The sequence below is a fragment of the Lepisma saccharinum genome, chromosome 23, assembly GCF_977018435.1.
Source record: "Lepisma saccharinum chromosome 23, izLepSacc3.1, whole genome shotgun sequence".
Lineage (NCBI taxonomy): Eukaryota > Metazoa > Arthropoda > Insecta > Zygentoma > Lepismatidae > Lepisma > Lepisma saccharinum.
The window spans coordinates 8,012,373-8,040,265 of record NC_139251.1 but is presented as its reverse complement, the minus strand read 5'-3'; the positions used below and the strand labels follow the sequence as shown (position 1 = coordinate 8,040,265).

Genomic DNA, 27,893 nt, shown 5'->3' with positions numbered 1-27,893 from the left:
ACCATGAACAAAATTGTACAATGTTGTGATGCTTTTCAAAGTTACAGCACTCCAAATGTACTCATATATCACCTGTCATGAAAAAGTACGACCTTCAGCTTCAACGTTTTCTACAGGAGAGAGGACATTTTTTCAGGGTCTCAAAATTGCACATGTTTCATTGAATGACCTACCTCAACGTAAAAAAAATTAAATTTACCAAAAAAAATACAACTATCCAAATATCACATTTTCTTGTCTGAATTTTAAAATAATTGCTCTTATGTTTTGTCGAATTTTGAATGTGATATACGAACATGATTGGTGTTTCTTATACAAAGGAAATACTTCTCGTGAAACTTGATGAAGCTTTCGCCATTTTGGCCGTATTTTCAATACATATTTGTACCTTAAAGAAATCAAATGTTTTTCGGTTTGTGAGAAAAGCAAAGTCCTTAGTTTACTTTCCACGAAGCATATTTGTTTGTTTTCAGAAAAATTGACAAATATTGAGTATAATTAAAAGTCTAAGTGAGTATCATGTCAAAATCAGCAACACTGTTCAATGCTTTTAATATTTTTATAATTCTGCTATTAATTGAATTAGGAGTCAACATCTAAAAGTCATGATTCTGTGTGCTTTATGCACTTTAGTTCTGCAGCTCTTAAATGGTTATACTTATTTATGATATATATATATATTCTTTATTTTAAATCTTACACAATTTTATTTTACATATTTTAAGTAGTTCTTTTCTTTAACCAAAATATATCACTTTTGTTAGTGAGTTCCAGGAAATCCCTCATCAGCGGTGACAGTGAATTCTTCCTTGAAGTTTTGTTGAAGAGAAAACTCGTTTTCAATTCTCAAATACCATTCGTCATTCGTTTCATACGGTTTCCATTCAGACACGCCTTCGATTGGTGCGTTTGTAGGAGTCGGGTTACTGAAATGATTATAAAAATTAAATAATTTAATAAATGCTCTTATTTTACAACGGTGATGAAGAAAACAGTGAATTATTGGCAATCTTATTTGTACTTTTCACCCCAAAGTTTAGTATCTTAAGTCTACTTTAATTAGGTTAATCGAAATTGTATGTACAGCCGCCGCCAATAAAAATGGAATAGCTCTTGAAGTACTAGCTTCCCTGCAAGGCGTTGTGTGTGTTGCCTAACTCTACGGCAATAACTGGATTTTAGTAGCAAATTGTCAATGGCAACTGCTACCAGACCCGTAGAGTTAGGCAAAATACACAATACCTTGTAGGCAAGCGAGTATTTTAGGCTGTAGGTATTGCGGGTGACTATACCTACACTCTTAAATGTACGTAGTTCGAATTCTTCTGCTATGAACTTTCGTCAGGTATTGGACCCAGCACTCTATACAACATTAGCGATTAAAGCAAAATACCATGGATTAGAAAGACATATAAAATATTTTGTATTTGAAAAGTTTCTATCTGAAAGGGAAGGAGGGGGTTCCAATAACTATCCTTGAAGCATTAGTTCTTTAATACATCCATTTATCTACTTTATCTGATGTAGGTGAGAAAGTGGAAACTAGACCTAGTGGCAGTGAAACACATTGATTGATTTATGAACATTTCTGTCAAACTTTATCGAAGTGCTGATGGTTTCATACCATTAGCAGCAGTTGCAGCCTTTAGTACTTGCATATCGTGAAACTGTAGTTACCAAATCTTTGTTTATAAGGTGTGCAGTTTTAGGGCATTTGGACACGTAAATAATTTGTAAATTTTATGCAACACATCTCACACGTACTTCACAAGAAAATAATTCTCATAACATCTTTTATCAAATGCACTCTGATGATCTGTAAATTTTCCATTCAAGGTCAGATTTTCTTTTTATCTTCAGTCACTAAAGGTTACGAAGAGAGTTAACATAAATATTTGGGTTGATATAAAGTGAAATTCACACCGTTAAATGATTTGCTTATTTTGTGAAACCAACTCCGGTGCACAGTGGTTCAAATCCCACTTTAAACTGTGGGTCCAGTGTTTTTTAGCCTCTCTGCGTACAAAGTGGAATGAAAGCAAAATACGTGGTGTCAAATTTGTGCCTTGTGACGTGGCGGTCTATTGAAGATAAGTGTCACAGATTTAAATCACAGTCAAATCTGGATTACAATGTTATTCGAATATTGGCTACTGCAATAATGAGATTTTACTCGTAGAAATCTATTAAAATAAACAAGTCAAATTTTATACTCTCATCTCTGTGTTGCAGGCTTTTGTAAGGGCCACCTCTCTCTCCCTTCTCTATTTCCAAGACGCTAATTCATTAATTTTTTAAAGTCTAGTTGTAACAACTCTTCCTGATATGTTGAAAGTATTTAGGAAAATGAGTATTGCATACGACCAATTTTTCATTAGTAAAGGAAGGGAGAAAATATTGATAGTTTTCTTACAACGTTGATTGTGTTCAATTTTGAATCTCGAACAGAAACATACCTTGCAAAAAAATATCGTTTCAACTGAAGATCAACTGCTGTGTAAACAGCACTACGTTTATGGCCATGTTATTACTCGCATTTTGATAAATGCTGATAGCTTGTTACTGATTCATTCGTGAAATGTATCAGTAACACGCATTCTTGAAGGAATTGAGGAAGGAGTATAATATTTTCTGCACCTGAAGTAGTGTCTGAAAACGTTTCTAATAGTTTGATTATTATCTTGAACAGACAAGTGAACAGACACATCTAGAATATAATTGTCTAGTAAAGTTTGTATTAGTAGTTTGAGTATGGAAAGGTTAAACTGTTGTCTGTTTTTAATAATCTTCACAGACAGACGGACGGAGCAATTGGAAATACATGTGCCTCAATAAAGTAGTAAGCAACAGTAGACTTACGATATTCTGATGTGTTGCCTGATATTAACTGTTGTTTTTGAAGTGCAGATAGACAAGATGTTCGAATACTTTATGATCCATTATTTAATTATGAGATATGTCTATCAGTTCAACAATTTTGGTTCAGTACCTCTGTTTCCCAGCAAGTGCTAATTGACGGATAAACTAGTGACGCGGCTAGTGCATTTTTCCATTAATATCCTAAAAATTGGTACAATTTTGAACCAAGAAAGAGGTTTTTGATTTCACGTACCAGTAGTCGCTACATATGTCCTTTTTCCCTAAATTACGTTTGATCATTTTGAATGTGTGTGACAATATTGTCGTTTTCAGCTTCTTTATCGTGGAACCAATTTACTTCCATGGCATTGATTGAATTTCACAGTTTTGTTCAGATTGGACTTATGTCCTTTTGCTTTTGTGTAGCCTACGATGAAACTACAGAACAGATGCGTGCCGACGCTCTGATCCTTTGACGTTATTAATTAGATTGGCATACATGGGTGGCGAATTTATAGGAAAGGGGTAACATAGTATTTGCTAACCATACAAAATTTCTCAGTAGTTGCACAATTACATAAAATATGCTTTATATCAATCTTGGCTCCTTCCCCAAATCTCCTTCAGGTTGGCTCTGCTGCTAACATGGCCTCATTGGCCCTGAGTCCCTAAAGGTATTTTGTTACTTTTTTTTTTAAAAAAAAATACACATCAAAGCGCTCATTGTATTTTTTTAATCCTTCCTCCTCAAAGAGTTACGTTTAAAATTTGCCTGTATACTCTTCTGTACAGCATGTCTTAGAGTCCTGCAGGATTTAAGAAAGCTATATCTTTAAAGTAATAGGTATAATACAACGAAATATTGTTTTCTTTACGCAGAGGAATTTAATTTTTTTTAATGTCAATAGTAGAAACCTTAGAATAAACATTTGAGTTAACTTTTGAAAAACTGTAATTACAATTACTAACTATGAAAACGTAATTATATAAATATCACGGTACATCGATTTTGATTAGCTGAACAGCAACATAATACTTTATATGTAACGTTGATTACGCATTATATAAATGTAGCAATGCACTATGAAGTAACACGTATGTTTACAGGTATAAATAAAATAATACTAAGCGTGATTAAATAAAACAGTGACATATTACAAAACACTACCCGTATTTTATGAAAGGAAACAACATTGATCCCTTTAGAGTCAATAGTATGCAGTTTTTCCTTATGTACTTCACACAACGCCACAGAATTAAGACGCTTTTAGGTCATCGTAATTCGAAAACAGTTCTTGAGGCGATGCAATTCACAAACTGCTTTCAGCCTCCTCGCAAGATGACAACGTCAAAAGCAAGCGCACTTTCTGCGGTTCTAAAGTTGTCCTACCTAAGCACCATGGGTACTATACCCGCAAAATTAGTTTGGTATTGAGAGCTGAAGGAACACGCGTCACGGTGTTGCCATATCATGCGGTACGCTACGGTATGCAGTTTAGCCGTCTGACGATGTGTGGAGGAAAACGTGTTATGAAAAGGAACAACAATGATGAAATGTGTTATTGTTTTCTCTCTTCATTTCCATTTCCCTTACAACATGAACGAATTAACGAAACGAGCATTCTTTACAGGTTACCTTTTCAATTCATTCTGAAAATATTGAATATATACACTTTCAATTATCATTTCTTTCCGAAGTCGCAGTTAAAGTCTGCCAATCTTTCAATTATACCGCAACTGAATTGCACAAAGTCCAGTTGGTGGGGCGTCTGACTTTCACGCGGGAGACCCGCGGTGGTTTGTGGAACATTTTCAAATATCCGTAGCAGACCTCCCCGATGGCGTAGTGGTAAGGTCGTCGCCTTGTAATCAAGGGGTCCCGGGTTCGATACCTGGTGGCACATGGCACAGTGGTTCGGATCCCACTTTTAATTGTAGGTCCAGTTTCGATTAGCCTTCCTATGCATAAAGTGGACTTAAAACAACAAATCGAAATCAATCAATCAATCAATCAAATATCCCGAGCGGCTCCGGGGTCGACTCAGCCCAAGTGAGTACCTGAGGCAAACTTGGGGTAAAGGCGGTTGGTGAACCGCATCACCTCCATAATATGACCTAAGTCGAGAATGTGTGGAGCCCTACCTCCACATCTCCATGTGCCTCCATACTTTACTTTATTTTGAGCCCATTAATTTTTTTGTATGAGAATCCGAGAGATTTTATGACTGTTCTTAAAGATGTTTCCCCGCCTTGTTAAAATTCCGAATCTTTCAACGAAACGCGCAGTTTCCCAACAGTGGGATGATCTTTCCTCATATAATAAGAGTAAATATGGCGACGAATAGCATCTTGCTGAAAGGTATCTAAATTTGTCACACGTTTACTGATATTCCTCTTCTTTCCTTGGGTTTCCAGTTTTGAAGCCTCGCATTGATTTATTGATTTATTTCTACCATATTATATTTTTCTTTCCTTATGGTAACAATAGTGTTCTTAGACACGCCAACAGCAGCTGCAGTCCTGTCCAGAACTGTATTTACAGAAATTATTGGACCCTCCTCCCCTGGTTTTTCTCTTGCTCATATTATTTGCGCTCAGAACAAACCATCTCTCGCGTTTGGCCTTTGAGAAGAATTCTTTTTTCTTTTAGTGCATGTCCTCTTTGGTACATTGTCATCTCGAGTATTGCCTCCTGTGCTTGACATTCTTCACACAAGCACACTACACACTCAAGCAGAACACAGAAAATTATGTAGAAAAAAATAACATACTAAAACAACAAGCTACATACAACAAAGAATACTCTAAATTCAATAAATACTAATCAAACGGACCGGTTAAAAAAATATCACAGCAACGCAACGCAACAAACAAACAACACGTCTTCTCCCAACAAAATGAAAACTGATCGCAGGAACAATTGCCCGATAAGCGGCAACACCGAGATAAACGTTTGCTGTTGCTAGGTAACCAGGACTTGGGCGAAGCACTGGGAAGATTTTGATTGGCTCGCATGCCAGCAACCCACCCTCCCGCAGTGACGTAGACCCGATTTCTCCACGTGCTTCACAAGCGTCAATACTAAACTAATTTTGCTGCAGCTATAATCGGAACATGGAATATCTATAGCATATCGTTGTTATTACTTATATTTTGCATTTCTTCTTGAAATAGTCAAAGAGTATTCCAGTTTTTCTTTTCTCAACCCTAAGCTTAACAACATCCACCCACCACGATTCACTGCAATGTACTGAAAAAATACGATCAAGTCGTTTTCTCACTCCTTTCTTTTGTCTCTTTGGAATGCAAGTGAGAGCCAAAACATTATAAATGCTGGCTCCTCAGAACTTCATAACGTGAGGAGACCCATACACAGGGGTGGAAACTAGTAAAGCGGTCAAAATTACTGATTTAACTGAAAAAAGAAACCTGACCAAATACTGATGAAATACTGACCTATTTATTTACACCACATCAATAAATTGCCATCTTAAAGTAATAATTACTGGTATTTCATATTTTAAAAAGTATCTGGTCCCCGCTATTCTGATAGCTTAGCAATCACACATTTTTTATTGATGATAGTTTTCATAATTGTACAAAATTATGTAAGGCATTATAACAATTCTTTAAACAATAGTGTGTTGCAGATATTGAAAAGAAAAACACGTTGTCTTGACTTAAAGTTTGTCTTTGGTAATTTACTGATGTAAAATATACAATTAAACTCTTTTGAGACGATAAGTCTCCCCGATGACAATCTCTGCGGAAAGAGGAAGGTCTAGCTTGTATTTGAGACAGCATGCGTGTATTACGTAATCGTCCAGTCGAACACAACTGACGTCATGAAAATGGCCATGAAGCGAGTGAACACGCTGAAAGCAAACTTCAGACAAGTGAGAAATAAACCCACGTCAAATGAACTACATCGCTGGATAAGCACGAAACTGAAACCAGAACTGGTTGTAAGTATAGAAGTAGACAATTATAGAAAATGCGTTTTTGGGAAATTATTGTCTAAAGTAACTTGTGAAAAGTTATTACGCGAGTCGAAAGAAGTGTATATGTATAATGATGATGACGGCGGACGTGAAGTGATAGTAACGTGAGCAGACGAAAATCATGTGATAGTGGGGTTGCACGTCGTGCCGAACGAAATGTCAGATGAAGAAATATATTTTGTAGTAACTACCTACGGAAAGGTGATCTTCCTTGATGACGAAACGTACTCAAAAGACCACATATACCCATTGAGAACCGGAAGAAAATTGGTAAAGATGAACTTGTCCCGTGCGATACCTTCATACGTTACGATCAGCGGCGGACTTTATTGGGTCACGTGCAATGGTCAAGAGCGTACGTGTTCCTACTGTGATAAAGTCGATCATTTTTTTAACCAATGCCTAGTCGCCAGAGGCCAACAGTAAGCACAAGTGTTAACTCGTACGCAGGGAACGCGCGACTCGCCTCACTCAATCTCAACAGTGCTGAAGAAGTTATACACAATGAGCAGACAGTACTCCCAGTTAAAATAACCAATACGCAAACTTAATCAACTGTAGACGCCAGTTCCGATACAATACAGGATATCTCTTTAACGCCAACCGAAGAAAACAGCACACCGTCTAGTAATAGAAATCCTGTCCATCCCAAGGAGGTTCCAGTATCTCCCAATGACGAGACTACAATCTTGACGCTAAGTACCCCATCCTAAGCAGATGATTCCATTGAAAATCATCGAGAACTCACCACCAGTAGATGCAGTTTCTTCACAGACGACAAACATGGACCTGACTCTAGAACCTCCATCATTGCCGACCGCATCTTTAACCATACTGGGAAAGAAGAAAAGGAAGAAGCCACGTAGCACAGACCCGAATCACTACCACCCGAAGAAGAAAACGTACGAACAGCGTTCATCATCGCCAGTGAAGTATACCGTGACACAAAGTGTGTCCACCCCTCCGGAAACACCTCCCACCCCCACGATGAAGAACACTATAAAACCTGTAAGTACAATCAATGTTTTGGTTGTATATATCATTAGTGTGTTATATGACGGCTCCCGTGTATCATTTTACCACAATAAATCTGAAACTACTATCATTTACAGTCAAACACCATGTAAGTGCCCTCGATCTTCTTTCACTTCAAGAGGTCGGTACAGACGATTCTACATGTGGCCCCGACTACACTATATATAATAATTTCGTATACAACGCCACAGGTACTGCCATCCTGGTACGACAAGGAATACCTGTTAACAAAATCTTCTGCATCTATCTGGGCGAATTACGTGCGTCGAAATTAGTAAAATCTGTTTTTTTTTTTTTTTATTATGTATGCGCCTTCGGGATCAGTGGCCTGCGAGGCACGAAACACTTTCTATGCAACAGAATGTCTTAGGGGGCAACCACCAACATATTGTACTTGCTGCGGATTTTAACTGTGTGTTACGACGACAAGATCCATATCCAGAGTTTAACTTATTCCTAAGTATCTTTACTCTGGTCGAGCCCTTTCACCTAAAAGATGTCTGGTAAACCAATCACCCACAACTGGAAGGATTCACCTTCATACGTCCGGACTCGGCCAGTCGATTAGACCGTTTCTATGTAAGTGCGAACTTATTACACAAAGTGGGCCTCCGCGATGGCTCAGTGGTAGCGTCGTCGCCTTGTAATCAACGGGTCCCGGGTTCGATACCTGATGGAGGCACAAGTGGTTTGGATCCCACTTTAAACTGTAGGTCCAGTCCCGATTAGCCTTACTGTGCATAAAGTGGACTTAAAACAACAAATCAATTATTACACAAAGTGCCATCTACAAAGATTTTTCCCACCTGTTTCATCGACCACCAGTGTGCAACTAGATATGGCAAGCGACCCCAACACTGCAGTTTGGGGACGGGGATATTGGAAACTTAATAGTCGGTTTCTTCAAGATGAACAATTTCAAATAGCGTTCAAGCAAAGTGGAAGGAATGGGAAGATATGAGCAGGCGTCAAACTGACATCATTACATGGTGGGACACGTTCCTGAAGCCGTAAATCAAGCATTTTTGTATAGCATTCACACGTATGATGCACATGGATTTCTATAGGAAATGTAACTTCCATTCTATTATCGCGTATTCCACGAATTGACGACACAACTCATAATGGGCGACCCAGTCTTGCACAAACTGAAACGCATACAATCGGTCCTACTGAGGATGGGTCACGAGGAATGACAGATTTCGTAGAGAGAAGTCGTATCCCAAATATTGATCCCCAAGAACAAGCCAGTATTGTCCATGTAACCACAGAATAGCTAAGTGGGAAAAGGATACTCAGGATGAGGCTGCAACAAGGGGACGAATGCTTCACACAACCCTCAGAAATTCGTGCATGCCTATTTGAATACTTAGCAACACAATTTAAAGCACCCCCGTCATTCCAGGTGGAAGAAGAAAACGTGCCACACCCCGATATTCCCACGTTATCAGGGAAAGATGAAGCCATCTTATACCAACCGTTCACTAAGGAAGAAGTGGAAGCGGCCATCCAACAAGCACAAAGAGGGAATACCCCGTGCATACGTGCATAAACGGACTACCGATTGAATTATATCAAACAATTTAGCCTACCATGGCAGACTTGCTTTGCCTATGCGGTGGCTCAATGTCTGTTTTGCACAGAAGAAAATAGGTCGTACAAGCTCGACAGGTGTCATGGTCTTAATCCCGAAAGTGATACACCTCTTAACAGCAGAACATTATCACCCCATCACTTGTCATGTACCGATTATAAAATATTATAACGCGCCGGCTACAACACTTTGCAGCTACCCTACTAGGCCCCATCAATTTGTGCATGGAACTAATGGCAATATAACTACCGTTCTCACTAGCATACGGGACATCAATATTGTAATGAATGAAGCCCCTGACTCGGAAGCAGCTCTAGTGGCCCTGGACTTCAAAGGAGCATTTGAATCATTGTACCATCATTATCTATTTCGGCATTTAAATCAAGTTGGATGCGGTGAATCCTTCGTAGAAGCGATAAAGAGCTTATACACCCAGGCACAGGTACAATTGTGTGTAAATGCAACATTATCCTCGCCGTTTGTTCTTCAACGCTCTGTCAGGCAAGGTTGCCCCTTTTCACTCCTAGCTTTCTGTACAGCTCTTAGCTCCTTTCTACACCAAATAAATCAACGACTACAAGGAATACAAGCATATGGCATGACCTACCGAGTTTTTGCATACGCCGATGATGTTACAGTGGTAGTGCGTGATCACCAGGACTATGTTAACCTAACGAAAATCTTGGAACAATTACGAGTAACTACAGGTTTGTGTCTCAACATGAAAAAAAAAAAAAAAAAAAAAAAAAAAAAAAAAAAAAAAACAACTACCCTTGGACCCTTGGAGACAATGGCATGGAATTGTACAGAATCTGTCCCAATGACCGAGACGAACATAGTGAAAGAACTCGGGATCCACTTCTCGACAACCCTGGTCGAGACTTTCAACCGCAAATTTCAAGCCATAGTTCCCAAAATACAAGCGGTATTAAACATGAACCGACTCCGCCAACTGTGACTAAGCGCTAGAATGAAATATGTCAACAGTTATGCACTCTCGAAATTATGGTACGTGGTGCAAATACTACCAGTGCCTACCCAAACGGCTGCAAAAATCCAGAGAATGATTACACGTTTTCTCTGGCACGGTCACCTGTTCTATGTAGCTCATAATTCATTAGGAGTACTAAACCTGCTGAGTATCGACCGACAAGCGGAAAACTTATTTTTGCACCGCCATATCACCATGATAGTCCAGCAGCAAGATAGCATTACGGCTCGAGTGCTACGCTCCATGATAGATGAAGTGAAAGTATGTGCCCCAATTTACCCAGGTGTTATACCCACTAAATTTCTCTATTTACGAACAACCATAGTGGAAATTTGTTAAATGCTGATGCTCCTTCCAAATGTGGATCCTTCTGTTGTAGCAGTCAAATCCCTATCAAAAATGCTACAAACAGGGATGAAGCATATCCCGCGTATTGTCCCATTATTCCCAAAAGTGCTCTGGAACATCGTGTGGAGAAACATAGCGGCGACCCACCCCCCAATCGAGTGCGTTCCATATGGTACTTAACAGTACACGATGCTTTTTGTTTATTTATTTCACCTATAACGGAGCTTTCGCTCCAATTACAATAGGCTTACATATATTTTAAACAATTAAAAATTACAATTTCAACAATACAAAACAAAAGAAGAATAAAGAGAGCAAAGCTACAAAAATCATTTTGTAAAGAATACTAGCACAAATATTTTAGTGAACATAAATTGATAAAATTACTTTTGAACATGATTTAAAAGATTTCTCTTTTAGTTTTATTGAGTTATCTAAATTTAATAACATTTCTAATCCGTTCTAAGTAAAAAAGCATACTACTAAGTAGCTTGCTTTTTTTGTTAATATTTTTCTGAGTGCGTACTTTTCCGCCTATTAGGCGGAAATGATATTTACAGAGGTAGAACAAGATATATACCTACGTATATACAGACATTCATAACTATACACACACACATTATATATATATATATATATATATATATATATATATATATATATATTAGTCATATATAAACAAATATACACACATACAGGCATAATTGTATTTACAGACATACCCATGTACACAAAAGCATTTATAATTGTTTGATTTGTTCATGACGTTCTTCGAAGTGCAGACAGGAACTGCTTGAATGGCCTAGCGAAATCCAAGTCTCCACCGTTTCTGACTATTTCGTTAAGTTTAATACATAGTCTTAGAATGAACGAATTCAGGTGTACTGCTGAGTGGTATTTTCCGTAATAACAAGGCTGCCTGAACCGTAACATGTCCCTCTTAGCATTAAAGTTTAATGTTTGGAAGAGACTTGAACTGTTGACTAACTTATATAAAAATAATTGATGTGATACTATTCTCCTTTCGTACAAAGGTGTAACATTTAATTCTCTGAGTAGTTGTTTATATGATACCTGATCCTGAAAAGATAATCTTTTGTATTTCTTGTAATATAAGTAAAGAAAATATTTCTTCTGAATTCTTTCTATCCTTTTGCTATTACATTGTGTGTAAGGTGACCAGACTACACTTGTATATTCTAATTTGGTTCGAACAATACAATTAAACAGGCTTGTCAGAGCTCTATCATTATGCATGTCTTGTGAATTTCTAATTAAGAACCCTAAAGTTCTGTAAGCATCATTCCAAATCTGATCAAAATGTGTTCCAAAAGATAATTTATTATTTAATGTAACTCCTAAGTCATTTATCTGATTTACTATTTGTAATGCACGATTATGCATTGTATACTGATGAATATTAGGTTTGGTTTGCCTGGAAAATGTTATTGCAAAGCATTTTGTGACATTAAAGTTTAATTTATTTTCGATGCTCCATCTTTGTTCATTTTCCAAGTTTTTCTTGCAACTTAAGTGCATTTTTTGATCTTTCATTACTTTATACAATTTTAAATCATCAGCAAAAAGTAAACATTTTGAGTATTTAAAAATTGTGGGTAGATCATTAATGTATAATAGAAAGAATACTGGTCCATGATTGGAGCCTTGTGCTACACCGCTACAGACTTTGTACGTGCATTACTTAGCTTGATTATAGGTCACAAATTGCATTCGATTGCGTAGGTAAGAGGATATTAATTGAAGCAAGTTATGAGAGAGACCAAACTTAGACAATTTACTCAGCAATACATCGTGATCAAGGGTATCAAAGGCTTTGGCGAAGTCCATATATATTGCATCAACAGAACTTCTATCATCAAAGGAATCGGATATAGTCTGTGTAAAATTGACCAGATTAGTTGATGTTGATTTTTCAGGACAAAATCCATGTTGATCTATTGATATATACGGTTTAATATGGTTGTATATCCTATTATATAAGATATATTAAAATATATTTGAAGGAGCTGAAATTAATGAAATAGGTCGATAATTTGTAAATTTGCATGAGTATCCCATTTATAAAACGGGACCAATTTTACTGATTTTCCAAAGATCAGGAAAAATTTGCTTTTTTAGAATAATATTTTAAATATAACACAAAGGGGTACATAATAATTCGGCACAACCTTTGAATATGTATGTTGGAAATTGATCGGAAGCACCAGATTTCGACGATTTCAGTTTATTTATGGCTTCATTGCATTCTGCATTGGTGATAGAATCTACCACCAACGACTGAGATACTATCATGTCAGAGGATTCAATGATGTTATATGTTGTAGGATTTAAAGCATAAACTGTTTGAAAATATTCAGCGAATCTATTAGCAATTAATATGTACGTTTACAATCTATTAACCTTATACATCATATGAGATAGTTTCCTATTTGTTTCTTTTCTTGTTTCTTATAAAATTCCAAATTGATTTGGTGTTGCTTATTAAATTGTTCTCTATTTCTGATACATATGTTTTATATGCTACATCTGTAAGTACATCTGTATGCTACATACATTTGTAAGTAGCTAAGTTGTCCCATATAAAAAAAAAACTTGTTTATTCAAATACAAATTATATACATACTATTTCTATATGTTCTATAGTGATTTTAAATTCCTCAACAGCATATTTGTTTACTACAGCAACCAAGACACCTCCCCCTACCTTATGGACCCGATCTTGACGGTAAACATTGTACCGTTTATCTATGAACTCTCCATCATATACACCTACATGTAGCCAAGTTTCCGTTAGTATAATTACACCATAATTTTCGAGGGATATACTAGAGTATAGTTTGTGTAGTTTTGTATTTATCCCTCTAACAGATAGTTCATTACATTTTTCCATTTCATTAATTGGGTAACAACTTCGAGTGATTTCAATAATATAATGTTGGTGTCATCCTTTTTCTTCCTTAACTTAATAGCTCCCGCATGGTCAACCCACAAATACGCATATTCTTTTCATGTGTAATTCTCCTTGCCTGCCCAAGAATGCGCTTTCGGTACGACGTGAGACTTTGGTTGACGTAAGTTGTTTCATTTTTGTATAACCTAGGTGAACAGCATTTAAGTTTATTTTTACCTTCCTCTTCTCCAAAAAGGTATCCTTGTCCCCTCGTCTTACAAATTTTACAATTAATCCACTGGAAGATTGATTGGAGGGTTTACGCAACCTGTGACAACAGTCTATCATTTCATCCTTGATTCTCATATCCAATGCTCGCCCAATTGTTTTTACTACATCCGTCGTATTTTCATTCGTTTGTTCAGGAACACCGTATATTTCAAATGTATTGCGGAGACCATACTGATCTAATTCATCTAGTTGATTCTGAGTATCCTTCAATTGTTTTTTTAGATATACGTTTTCCCCTTTCAGTTGCTCAATTTGTACCAAACAAGTGTTTATTTATTCTGCCAGGTTTTTGATCAAAGATGCATTCTCATCCAGTTTTTGATGAGCTAACTCGAGTGATTTACTTAATTCGTTTTCACAATTTATATTTGTTTTCTTTAAATTTTCCATTTCCTGCTTTACTACTAGAACCAATTTATACAAGTCAACAATTCGCCATTAAAATTACCACCTGAGCGCTAGTGTCGCTTTGAATATGGCCGCTCTAAGTAGGATAACTCTTTGTTTACATTCAGCAGTAGTACGAAACAGCAGCGTGTTGTCATGGCTGCTATGGAGGAGAAACGTTTAAATTACGCGATATTTTTAAATATCGCGAAAGCGATGTGAATTCCAGGAACTCTAACGAAGCAGAAGCTGTGATGAGAACGAAGCATTTAATTATGATATACAAAAATGACAGGGAAAACGCAGACGAAACTAATGTATACGCACTGGTTCTTCAAAGCAGTGCTGTATCATCTGCACGTCATGTTGTAACTGGGATTCTCCGAAATTATTTGAAAATAAAGAAATTGAAATTGACCTATACTTGAAGAGCTGGCAGGAGAAAATTGCGAAAATATCTTTGCAGTTCTTTCTCGATAGTATTCACCATTTCATGACCAGGCTATCCTCACTGAAAAAGGACATCGTACTGAATGAAGCAGCAACATTAGCATTTCCATTTTCTTTTTCTGGTTACATTTGACATTAATTCATTCTCAAACTATTTTCATCTTCTCTCTTAATCGACTTGCATCTGTTCCAAATTTCACACATACAGAATACATGAATGCATTGGGTAAGACGCTTCATGACTTTTCGAAAAACAAAAAACTTTTATTTATAAAGAACAATTTCAAACTTTACTTTCATGGCAATCTCTCAAAAAATAAAGTGAATAGACTCGTACATTCTTCGTAATTTCCTTACCGAATTACAGTGTTATTCCCCATGGCAATCTTCTGTCAATCAATTACGTTTCCCCGGGGTGGAAATACATGAAAACATTTCATTTTTTCTGACCCATAAAACGATTGAGCACAAAAAAACCCTGAACAGTAGATCTTACTCTTTCGCATATTCCCCATGCTTTAAACGACTTCAACACAACGTATCCTACTTAGACTAGTTCCTGAAATTCCCACCAGATGGCATATCGGTTATTTTTAATCGTTGGCACTTCCGTTTCACATACACTTTCATTCTGTAAACTACTTTTTGCACATTCCTTGCATCTCCATACTTGTCGCGTATTCTGCATATATTCAACATCTTCCTCCTTGATGAGTGCACATTTTAAGTGACAATGCTTTATACAGTTTGAGCATTGTATTTTAGAGGAAATATCCTTCCGAGATACTTGTTCATTACATTCTACACAGCTGCTCATCTTCTCCTTCGATATATCGAATATTTCAATAATGACACTTCAACTGAACTCCGTGTATTCTTTTCGAACTATGAGGCGGCAACACTGTTTGTTTACATACGTGGAGTAGAACTGATGGTGACGGTTTTTAACGTATTTTAACGTTTCAGTTACGAGATATCGAATTACAAAACGTAATCTACTTACTTCACATCCCAGAAATATACTTTTCACCGCCTCTCATCAGAAATACATAAAATAACACAAAAAACACGGAGCACAATCACATCGCTGTCCTATCGATCCATCACAAACAAGACTATCGTCACCAGAGTACGATTGCAGAGATACCTTATGGTAGACAACTCCCACTGTACCAAATGTGCACAGAACGACACCATAGTGCACCGACTGACAACATGTGTGAAAGTAGTGGAACATTTGAAACACCTCAAGAAGTTACCTGGAATCATATGCCGCCGCTCCTTGAACGACTTCCCGGTGAATCATAAATTAACTCCAGAGTCTCAGTATTTTCCTCTCACAAGAACAGGTGTAGTGCAATTTCTCTTAGGATATTATGTTTATTATGTGCTTCGCAACCAACCTCATGTACAAAAACTGTAATTTAAATTCTATGCCAGTGAACAATACCGTACTATCAAAATGACCAGATAACCTGTAAAGCCTTGTATGCAAATTTCCTACATGTGATAATTTGAAATTCAGGCCCAAATGTAAAATCTGTGTAAGTAATAGCTTCTTTGAATAAAGACAATTTAAAAAGAAAAGAGGAAAAAAATGGCGCAGTGGCAGTGTGGGGTCCCGAGTTCGATACCCGGTGGAGGCACATAGTGGTTCGGATTCCACTTTCACCTGTAGGTCCAGTCCCGATTAGCCTTACTGTGTATAAATTGGACTTAAAACACCAAATCAATCAATCAGTCTTCTGATATGGTAATCTGCCACTGCCTTCACAAGAGATCACTTGAGACAGGCAATACAGGGGTGTGTCTTCTTGCAAGCATGTCTTAAAGCATAGACCACAATTTATAATCTTGAGGATTGAGGTCTGGACTGCCAGATGGCCCATCTAAGGGGGAAATTATATCAGGCACATTAGTCTCAAGCCACTGCTGAGTTGTTTGTGGCTTACGAGCTGGTGCAGAATCCTGCTGAAAGCTCCACTCCAGACCAGGAAGAAGAGTATTGGGATCCTTGACAATTTTTTCCATAAATGTCTCCTGGTACACTCAGGCTGACGTTTATCACCCTTTCTCGCAGAAATGTAGCTCTGTGATGTCATCATAACTCACCCCCCCCCCCCAATACATCATGATTGAAGCAGGATGGTGACCTCTCTGGATCTTTCCTTCACACTACCTTCTCATGAACTTGTGGCATACACCCTGTCATTTTGCGATTTGATAGCCTCCTCAACAGTAAAACATTTTTCCATTGGTGAAAATAATTCTTCTGTACCCATTTGCTACACCGAACCAACACTTCTTCAGCTCAGCTGGCAATTATTCACTTCTTGGTGAAAGCAAGTACTAAAGAAATGCTTTCATCACTGATAGGAAAAATCTCTTACCTTTAGTTCAATTGGAAAAAAGAACCATCTCACTGCAAAGTGAGGACTACAGTATTCCCATATTTCCTCTATTCTTGTACATAATAATATACCGTGAGTTTTTCGTAATGAACTGTGTACTTCGAAAAATAAATACTGAAATAGAGTAAACGCACGGACAATCTAAACTATAACACTCAACTGAGGGATAGTTTCACATTACTAATGTGCCTATTTCAGAGCAGAATGCTGCGTAATTTCTAATTTTACGCCTCTTGTATGCAATGTTCCTGCAAAACTTTTTGACCTTAAATCAAATAAAGAATTCAAACTAGAAATGTGAAGAAATAAGAACCAAAATGTTCTGACAGAGAGAGTCCTCAAATTATTTCTGAAATTTCCATATACAAATAATATTTTGTTACAACATGAAATCTTGTTGAAAGTTATACATTGGGCCCCTTAAAGTGGGGGCTCAAGCGAGAACTGGGGAGACCTGGACCCTCCCCCTTGCTCCCCGGTTTCGGCGCCCCTAATCTTGACGAACTGAAGTTCAAGATACGCGATGTGATTCACAACATTGCGGACGAGCACCGTCAGAACGCATAAACGAAGATTGCAAGAGTGTTTGTATGTGAATGGTGCCCAGCTGGAGATCCACGTCAAACATTAATTTCAAAGTTTCCTCTGTGTTACAAACAGTATTTCGTTTAAATATACCTATTACTTAAGAAGTCACAAGGATTTAGAATCCTTCAGGACTTTAAAAACACACTATATCGCGGGGAATATATGCCTGCATTGGTTGGAATTACTTACCGTATTCAATTGTCCCTCCAGAAGAATGTCTCTAGATTTTATAGTCGTTTTAATTTTAATAAACTTTCTCATTTTGACACTAAATGTTACCTGATATTTAATGACTTTGCCATATTTGATGTATACTGGTAACAATCAACGGCTAGTCTTACCCGTATATAGCGAAGTTCGTCCACAAATTCACCAATCTTCTGGAAACGTCATCAGCTTCCTCTTGAAGTGGCAAAGCCGGGAACAAATACAAAATTTCGGTCGCATGGTCCACTCCTTCAGGTAAAAAAATATGCATTTATTTACACACATAATTTTCTGTTTATTGTAATCATTAGTTTAATTATTTAGAACGTATGTTCAATCATGAGACAGATAATTAATGAGGATAACACTAATAACTGGAATTGTGCATCACCTTTCTTTGGGATTGTTGCTAGTAAATATACATATATATATTCTTAGTTTTGGACTCTTAAACCACTGTGTTATTTTTAAAATTACCAACGTTTCGGAGGCTGATTCTGCCTCCGTCTTCAGGGTAGTTGTGTGATCTACTAAATCACATTGCAATCCCTGGACACAGGATGTGTTTGGGGATGGTGTTTATATAGAGAATAAATTGTTGCCTTGTAGGATTATTCTCGGTTGCCAAGGCTCCACCTCATCTGTCGGTTACAATGACCTCTTGTACATGAAGTTGCCAGGGAGAATTATGAGTGGCCCAGGCTCCACTTCGTCTGGTGGTAACGTCAAGACTGAACTTCTATATAGGTTGGCAGGGAAGATTAATTTGCGGTGGCCCAGGCTCCACCTTGTCAAAGGATTGATATCGTTGGGAATCAACCCCCAAAAATGTAATGCTCCTTCAGTGCCCCTTACCTTCAACTGTCAGACCCTGAATTGTTGTGGAGATACAGTTCTCCCAAAGACATACAGTTCTGGCCAGAGCAGGGTTGGAGATATATCTGTAACCCTACTTTGGCCAGTCAGCATACAAACGAGGATCAGTGTAGCACACGAACTCTTAAATTTCAATTTCACTGCGTCTTTCACTTTACGATCCATATTTGATGGACCACTACTACAGAGAAATTACGGTTATACGTGTACTATAGTGGGATGTATACTTATTACTAAGCAAATCGTCTATCACCAATTCACCATATCTATTCTCTCTGTCTGTTTTACACAATAGCCTAAAGCCTCAGAAACTGCTTACAACTACTGAACCAACTACAGAAAAATGTATTACTCAAAGACACGCAGGATGCAAGATTTAACGTTCTAGCTAGACGATTAAGATGTTCGTAATGAACTTTTTCATGAAATTATGAAGTACCTTCTGGTGTCTGCTAACAAATGAAAACATCTTGAGAATTATGGCATAGCCTGAATGCATGAAAAGCATTCACAAAAGTGCGTTGCTCTAAACATGTAGCAAATTTCTACTTCATTTGCTTTGGAAACATATATAGACTGCAGATGCTAGTAAAACTTATATTGGTGAAATGTGCAAATTATATGCATTCAGAAACATCTAAACCTTTATTCAATTAAAGACAAGAATAATGACTAGCTAACTCTTTAGCCTTCTTAAACCTGAAGGTTGATGGCTGCAGCAACACAAGCCTCTAATTTGTTCCTATCCTGGACAAGATCTATCTACTTCTTTCCATCCCTACCCATTTCTTTTAGGTCCCTCTCAACGTTATCTCTTCATCTTCGTCTTGGCCTTCCTTCAGGTCTCTTACCATCAGGTTTTCCAACAAAGAATCCTGTAAACTTTTCTTTCCTCTCCCATTCGGGCCACATTGCTTGTCCACCTGAGTATTCTTGATTTAATTATTCTAATGATATCTAGACCGGAATACAAATTATGTAGTTATAAATTATTTAACCTTCTTCACTCACCTGTCTCCTTATCCCTTTCAGGTCCAAATATTTTCCTAAGGATTTTATATTCAAATACTCTTAATTCATGTTCCCCTTTTAATGTAAGGGACCATGTTCCATAACTACATAATACTACAGGCAATATTACTGTTTTGTATATTTTAACTTTTAGTTTCTTAGATATTAAACGAGAAGATAAACTTTTTGAAGAGAAAACTAACATGGATTTCCTTGAATTAAGCCTGCTTTTTATTTATAAACAAGAATAATTTCCATGTTAATTCATTTTGTTATATACATGGAGTAGTACCAGTTTTCGTGGAATGTCCCATTAGTGAAAATAATCATGGACAATTTACCGAGTAATTCTTATGCATCCAACTGTGTTACTGGGCTTCGAGCATATACCGATCGTCTTGCCTGTTCGAGCGTTAATCGCTCGAGCGAAAAAGTTGTCAATTACGTACGCTATCTACCGTCGTCCGTGCAAACTATTTGGCGCTCGAACGAAAAACGTGAATTGCAGCATTTGAAAATTGTTCAGAGTAATTGGGTTGCAGTTCCAAGAATAGGCTATCAAAATACTCGATACCATCAAATATTTGGACCAAATTTATGAAAGTCAAATTTTCAAATTTCAATCATCTGTACATTTAAAGTAAAATAACGCAAATTTGCGCTGGTGCACATACCAGCCACATGGTATGAATAAAGCATAGCGAGAACGGAACAAAAGTCGCTGGTTTCCGCCCACTGTGTGGCAACTTCAACCGGGCTGCGTTGCCAACTTCGAGCGTCAGGCGGACTCCAGGGTATACAGTTGTCACCTATGACTTTTGGAGCAAATACTGTCAGTTTGCATCACATGGATTACAAAGACCAAGTCTATAACAAGATATTTTCTTCTCTTGAACCTCCGAACACACGGTGTTGTGTTCCGACGTGACAACAGCGCGAACGTCTGTCACCCGCCTAATTTCATGGCCGTGCGTTTATAGGTCTCTTACCATCAGGTGGGATAATACTTTCAACAAAACATTAATATTTTCAATTTTTATCGATATTAAAGTAACTTCCTGCTTCTAACTATCTGTGGGACGTTATATCACTTACAATATTAAACATATGAATTCTTCACATCATGTAATGAGTTCTCTTAATTACTGCTGGTATAAATTATTAGAAGCTGATACTTTCCAGTATACTATATTAAACAATGAACTCTTACCTATAGGGAAAGGGTACGTTGGATAGAAGCTTGGTATAGCAGGATTGTAGTAATTGAAGGAGTAGTAGTAGCTGGTTTCGAACCGGGAATTCTCCTGCATCATTCTATAGGTTGGTCCCTTCATGCTCCCGACACCTAGTAGCTAAAATAAAGATAAGTCATTAAAAAATAGCACATGTATACAGGATGTTACCGTAAAACACGGCAAACAAAAAACTTTGACAACTTTTTTCTTGTTCTCTATATATAATGTTATCAGTGTTGAAATGAGATCAGTAATACCTTGCATATATCAACACGAGATGAAAGTACTTAAAATAAATTGAAACTATGAGGATCATAGAGAAATGGCGAAATTTGAAACATTGTGAATTATTGCTCCAGACACTGCTTCAGAGATCAGCTAAATAATGTTAGTGAAGGATGAACTTATATCCAACGCGTGTTATTTGATCTTCAGACTGTTGTGCATTTGACGTTCCTGACGGAGTTGCAAAAGATATCCGTTCTGATCCACTGTATTTATTCCGTATTCCATACATGTTTTACTGGTCCAAAGAGAGCCACGAGTAAGAGTAAAAATCATGATATTTAGACTTCTTTTGTAAACTGTCCAATCGCATGTCAGGTAGCTGACAAAGAGAACATACTACCTCGCTTGCGTGTTTTAATCCCAGGGGACGATTTTTTTAGGCCAAATTGTTTTGTTCTAAGCACCCTGTGGTTCAATATTAGAACCCATCCATCAGGTCAACACGGTATAAAACAATTCTACTTGACGCACTGAAAGCATCCAATTCATTTTGAATATGTTATTAGTTTCTCCACCGTTTTTCGTATCGCTGGTTTATGTCTGAATCCCATGAGGCTAGATCTCCTGCTGGATTTTGTAGTTGAACTTGGACTAGTTGCGTGGTACTGGCTCAGTTGCTAGTTTTCGACTCACACGATACTTGTCGCCAGTGGCGGCTCGTGGCGAACCAAAGTGGAGATGCGATAGCTCACAAATTTGCTCTACTAGTAATGTGAGATTAAATGATGAATTTCGTATAACAGCCAACGTAATAAGAAATTGATAGGTTCGTGTTTACCGAATATCATATTCTGCACGTTTGCACATATTATAATAAATAAATAATTATTTAACAGTAATGCGAAGAAAATGGAAGAAAAAATAGAGATCTAACAGATTTAGTCGTAGCACTTTTTAACTTAACAGAGGGAAAAATTCAGAAGAAGGGATATTAATTTTTACACAACTTCATAAGCACAATGACGATATTTACGTACATTGATCGTAAAAATTTCTAGTAAAAAAGTTACACAGAAAAGGTTTCCTGTCCAACATGACTAATTGAAACGTGAAATATGGCACCAAAATAAATATCTCACTGGAAAGGTGATATCTGCGTTACCAGAAGCTCTACAGTGTAAACTTCAAACTTACCAGAAATCTTCTTCAGACATGCTTGTAAATGAAATTCATCCTTCTGTTCAACCGAAATTTGTGAGTGAACTCACGACCTCCCTTCTTGCACACTTGTTCTAGAATCGAATTCGGCCTAGGTTTTTAGGTTTATTTTTCATCCAGACTCTGACATCTGGTAGAAAAACTTCGCACCAACAATTTCTTCACACTGTTCATCGCAACAAATGCACAACTACAGCACACAACTACCGAAAAAGCTTCACTTTTCCATGGAAAATGAAGAAACAACAACTGTCAACACTATCGTTTTTCGATCCGGTCGTTTTATTCTTCGGGGTTGCCAGATAATTTTGCCAAAATTTCAGAAATTTGTAGTTCACAGGTTCCTGTAGCGGCTAGCATTCCGTGGCTAGCATACCGCAATAGAAAGCCAGGGCTCCTGCGTTCGAATCCCGGCATGGGTATGTTTGTTCTTTGAGAGTGTCCCTCCATCAATTTAATTATATCATCACTCATCCTCATCGTTTTGATTACCGAAAAGTAGCAGAAAGCGACGGTAAGTAACAAAAATCAAGCAAGAGTCTGTACTTTTCGATATTTTCTTTCCTCGTTGGAAATTGCGTTATTTATTGCTCTACTCTTATGTCATAAGTGAATAAGATTATGGAATACAGAATGATTTTTTTCTTCAACGTTTGGTAATTTTCTATCTTCTGTTAACTTAATTGCTTCTGGCAACCCTTCATTGTTCACCGTTCTCCGGAGAGAGGGTCAGTTTCGCCAAGGGGGTGGGTTTCGGACGACAAACCCTCCGTCCTCCCAGCCACAGATCCCGCGCGTGTTATTCCTTCAGTTCCCTCGCCTCTTACCACTCGCGACCGCGCCTGAGAATGATGTACGCCCTGCCACATTTCTCTCCAAGTTCCGTATTCCCCCGCACGGTGGCGTGCAAACTTCGCAATTGTCGCGGAAGAATGAATACAGAACCGACTAACCAACGATCTATAAGAAACGGAATATTTCGCTCGAAAGAAAATATGTTAACGAATGCGTACAGAACAAGCTTTTTAATGAACTCGGGTAGGCATTTTCAAACGTGAGATTTGCAGGATTCATTCACAAATAAAATGTTTTGTTAAACTAAATATATGAAACGTATACACTTGTAGTAATAAATATTTTCATTATCGGCTAATCACATTTATCACGCACAAATCTCATTGCTTTGGAAAATTTCCTAAATATTAATGAACACCGTCTCTGTTACTTTTTGTTTTATCGAGAAGCGAACAAAAAAATCCAGTATTCTGAAACCACAGACAAAAAAGTTTCCCTTGCCAAAAATCACAGATTACCTTCACATGTCCAAATTTTCCTCTGAGTGGCTGTTCCACGGAATCTAGCACAAAATTCTGTTGTAATTAGAACATGGCCTAGTCGTCAAAACCAGTCAAGCAGACAGCCTGGCGGCCATGATTTCCAGCCTTGATGAAGAACCAGGTTCGAAGAAAGATTCAAGCCTCTTGTCCGTAACTTCCGGTATAAAATGAAGATCGATAAAACCCCAATTCAGGAGACGAACGGGAGAGAACTGAGATATCACCACCCGAGACAGACGCAGAACAGGCTGGTCCCAAGTGGCTGGCCGAATTCTCGGACGTTCCGAAGGGCTCTTCTTCAGCTTTGCGGACATCTGTTGCCTCTGCCGAACGGCACCTTGGTCAGTCCAGGTGGGAACTTCCTGTTCGGTGTGTTGTCTCGGGTGGTAATCTCTCAGTTCTCTCTCGTTCGTCTCCTGAATTGGGGTTTATCGATCTTCATTCTATACCGGAAGTTGCTGACATTGTCCTTCGTCAATCTCTACTCGCTAAAGCAGCCTAGCTTTGCGGCGTTATTCCGCTGAAATAGCGGAATTCGTTGCTATTTCTCTTCCTAGTTTGGGGTGACTGTTCGGGGGTAATATCTCTAGGGGTGAGCGACTCTCAATGTTCGAGGCTTGGATCTTTCTTCGAACCTGGTCCATCCATCCAAATATATATAAAGCCCAAATCCCACCATTGAGTGACTCACTGACATAAATGTTATCCATGAAGGAAGCCCCGGAAGCGAAAAACACCCGAATACGACCCCCAATGAAATCATCCCAAAAGGCCGACAAAATTCACAAATCGCTCAATCGGCCCTTCCTTAAGGGTGAAAATGACCTTTTTTTCACGTCCTTAGCAACCGTTGCCACGGGCATTTTTTTTCTGCAGCACACATTGTTTCCTTCAATTCTGAATTGTGTAGCTAAATACGTACATTATATTTCTCACAGATTACACACAGATGAATCAACTCCTGGTTCAAAAAGGTTCCTCAAACAAGGGTGACATCTACATAATAAGGAGTTTCAGCCCAGATACAATTTTACGTATATATTGGTAAACTCTATGCGAAAATATTATCTACATCGTGCTTCTTTCAACTAAATGTTAGATGCATGATAACAAACAAGTATTTAGAGAGTTTGGCGTGCTTGTTGTTCACCATGGAAACGGACGTTGCTAGGGAACTTAAAGAACGTTTATTTTCACCCCGAAAACTACTGTAAGGGAATTATGCTAGACTTTTCGTATTTCAAAACATGAGCGTCAGAATTTATTACAGAGGAGAGGTAGGACTTTGATGGGAACAACGGAAAACAATTATTTTTCAATTACGTTTACAAATGTGAAAATGACAACAGACGTAAATATTGTTTTCTCAATTTAATGTCGCTATTGAATTCGTTTATACAAGAAATCTAACTACCTATCTTGAAACGGTTATTGCTTACTCACTTTATTATTACGAAAATAGACAATTTGGAATATTTTGTATATTTGTACCATATTAGAGCCCGTACACACACAGAGTTACGTTCAAAACTTTCCAAATAAGCGAATCGTATATATTGGTAAACTCAATGCGAACATATTTACATCGTGGTTGTTTTAATTAAATGCTTAGAGCTATAATATCAAACAATTACTTAGAGAGTTTGCCGTACTTGTTGTTCACCATGGAAACGGACGTTGCTAGGGAACTTAAAGAAAGTTTATTTTCACCCCGAGAACTACTGTAAAGGAATTATGCTAGACTTTTCGAATTTCAAAATACGAGCGTCAGAATTTATTACAGAGGCAAGGTAGGAATTTGAGGAGAATGGCAGAAAGCAATTATTATCCAATTACGTTTAAAAATGTAAAAATGACAAAAGACGTAAGTATTGCATTTCCAATTTAGTGTTGCTATTGAATTCGTTTATGCAAAACATCCAACTAATTATTTTGAAACTGTTATTACTTACTCTGTTTATTATTAGGAAAATAGACAATAATATTTTGAATATTTGTACCTTATTAGAGCCTATACAGACATAACATTACTTTCTAAACTTTTCAAATTAGCGAACTTATACACATGTTTGGCTTCATCCAATAAAACATGCAGACATTTTACCCCATCTATAACATGATTACGCCCACAACGTGGCCGAAGATCACTCGTGCGAGCGTACAAGAAATGGCCGTTGGGAAAGTACGCGAGTCATCAATATATATGTTCCTGGTTTTGGATAATTTGCTGTAGTGTTTCTCTAAAACAAAATTTTGTTTTCATGAAAAATATGTTCCAGAAGTGGAAAAAGATTCTACAAATTTATTTTATGGATATAAATTCTTTAAGTTGTTTCAACGTGAGATATAGGCTACTTACATCTACTATGGCAGGAACGTACGAAGAGAAATTCGAAGGATTCACGTTCTTGAAATATTTCTCGTTTACTGCGTCAACTACAACGTGACCTGGATCGGGAACATCTGTAGGAAACAATGGAAATAGCAGTACAGTAACTACCTTTAAATTATAATGAGGCAATTGTTGTAGGTATAAACCATCCACAATACATTGTAATTAATTTATTACAATGTATCACGATATGAAATTTATAAATATCTATCGCACAGGCGAGGTGTTATTGTCTATTGATTGATTGATTGATTTGTTGTTTTAAGTTCACTTTATGCACAGAGGCTAATCGGGACTAGACGTACAGTTTAAACTGGGATCCGAATCACTATGTGCCTTCACCAGATATCTTTTTAATTACTTGGTGACGCCTTTACCACTACGCCATAGGACAATCAATCAATCAATAAATTATTGACTAACAAAAGCGATTTCATTGGATCTCATTCAACGTAGTGAGCCAACATTTTTCAGTGTATATTATATAAATCTAACTTTTTTTTGCTTTAAAGTTATATATTATTATTTAAGTCTAGGAATAAAAAATATTACATGTTTGAATCAATATTGTGTAGGTAGTTGTCTTAAGTAGCGCAATGAGAATGAGCTATTATACAATTAGTTTATCACGGAACAAATGCTTTTAGAACATTGAGAAACTAAGCTGCATCTAGTACATGTGAGGTTAGATTAACATTATAATATAGGATAGGATAGGATAGGATAAGATGATAGAAATTGAATCGCAACTAGGCTATTTTAGTGGTGTTTTAGTAAACGTAGATCAGAAAAGGAGATTTTCTGTTTTGCAACGTAAGTTAAATTATGACGTCATTTTTATGCAGTTAAAATTGGGCTGAAAAGTAATATATTTCTAAATATATCAGAAGAAATACAATCAATTATTTTACCTACCGATGAATTGTAGTAATTTTTCTGTAAGCTCATCTTTCAGGAACATCTCGTTAGTTGTCAAATTATTTGCTACAATATATGGTTCGTAAATCACTGGAAAGATAAACAGCAAATGGCAAGTGTTAATTTTCTACAAAGTATATTTTAATGAAGATAATGTAAATAATATATTTTCGGATTGTATTTGTATTCATTGTACAATAAATTAAATGTGAATTAAAACTGCCAGTAAAATAATATTTACATAGTGGATAACACGAACAAGTTTTGCAAATTATAGCTCTTGTTCAGTGTTATGGCGGGCGCTCTACATGCTGGCAAGGGAAGTAGGGAAAGGGGAAGCGACCAACCCAGAGCGATACGAATCACAGAAGCCCGTAGAACGAGGTGCGCACAGCACATCTTCCCGCGAAGTCGTAACTCTTGCAACTGTTGTCTTGTTGGACTGCTTCGCTTTACCCCGATCCCAACTTCTCTTGCCAACATGTAGGTCGCCTGCCGTAAGACTAGCCAAGATCTATAATATTTTAACATTATAACGAAAACAAGAAAAAAATTCAAAATGCTTTATATGGAGAATTAGAGATTTAAGAAGCAGATCAGAACTT

General features: G+C 37.3%; 1 protein-coding gene across 1 annotated transcript in view; it reads right to left on the bottom strand.

Moving 5' to 3' along the window:
* Window positions 1-760: 760 nt before the first annotated feature.
* LOC145977859 (acylcarnitine hydrolase-like) overlaps window positions 761-27,893 on the bottom strand; it is a 112,341-nt gene continuing 85,208 nt past the window's right edge. The window contains exons 7-11 of the mRNA XM_083110182.1: window positions 27,286-27,378; window positions 26,338-26,441; window positions 21,171-21,312; window positions 18,208-18,322; window positions 761-926 (exon numbers count right to left, since the gene is read on the bottom strand). Of these exons, the coding sequence (XP_082966308.1) occupies window positions 761-926; window positions 18,208-18,322; window positions 21,171-21,312; window positions 26,338-26,441; window positions 27,286-27,378 (620 nt within the window). The remainder of the gene's footprint in view (window positions 927-18,207; window positions 18,323-21,170; window positions 21,313-26,337; window positions 26,442-27,285; window positions 27,379-27,893) is intronic.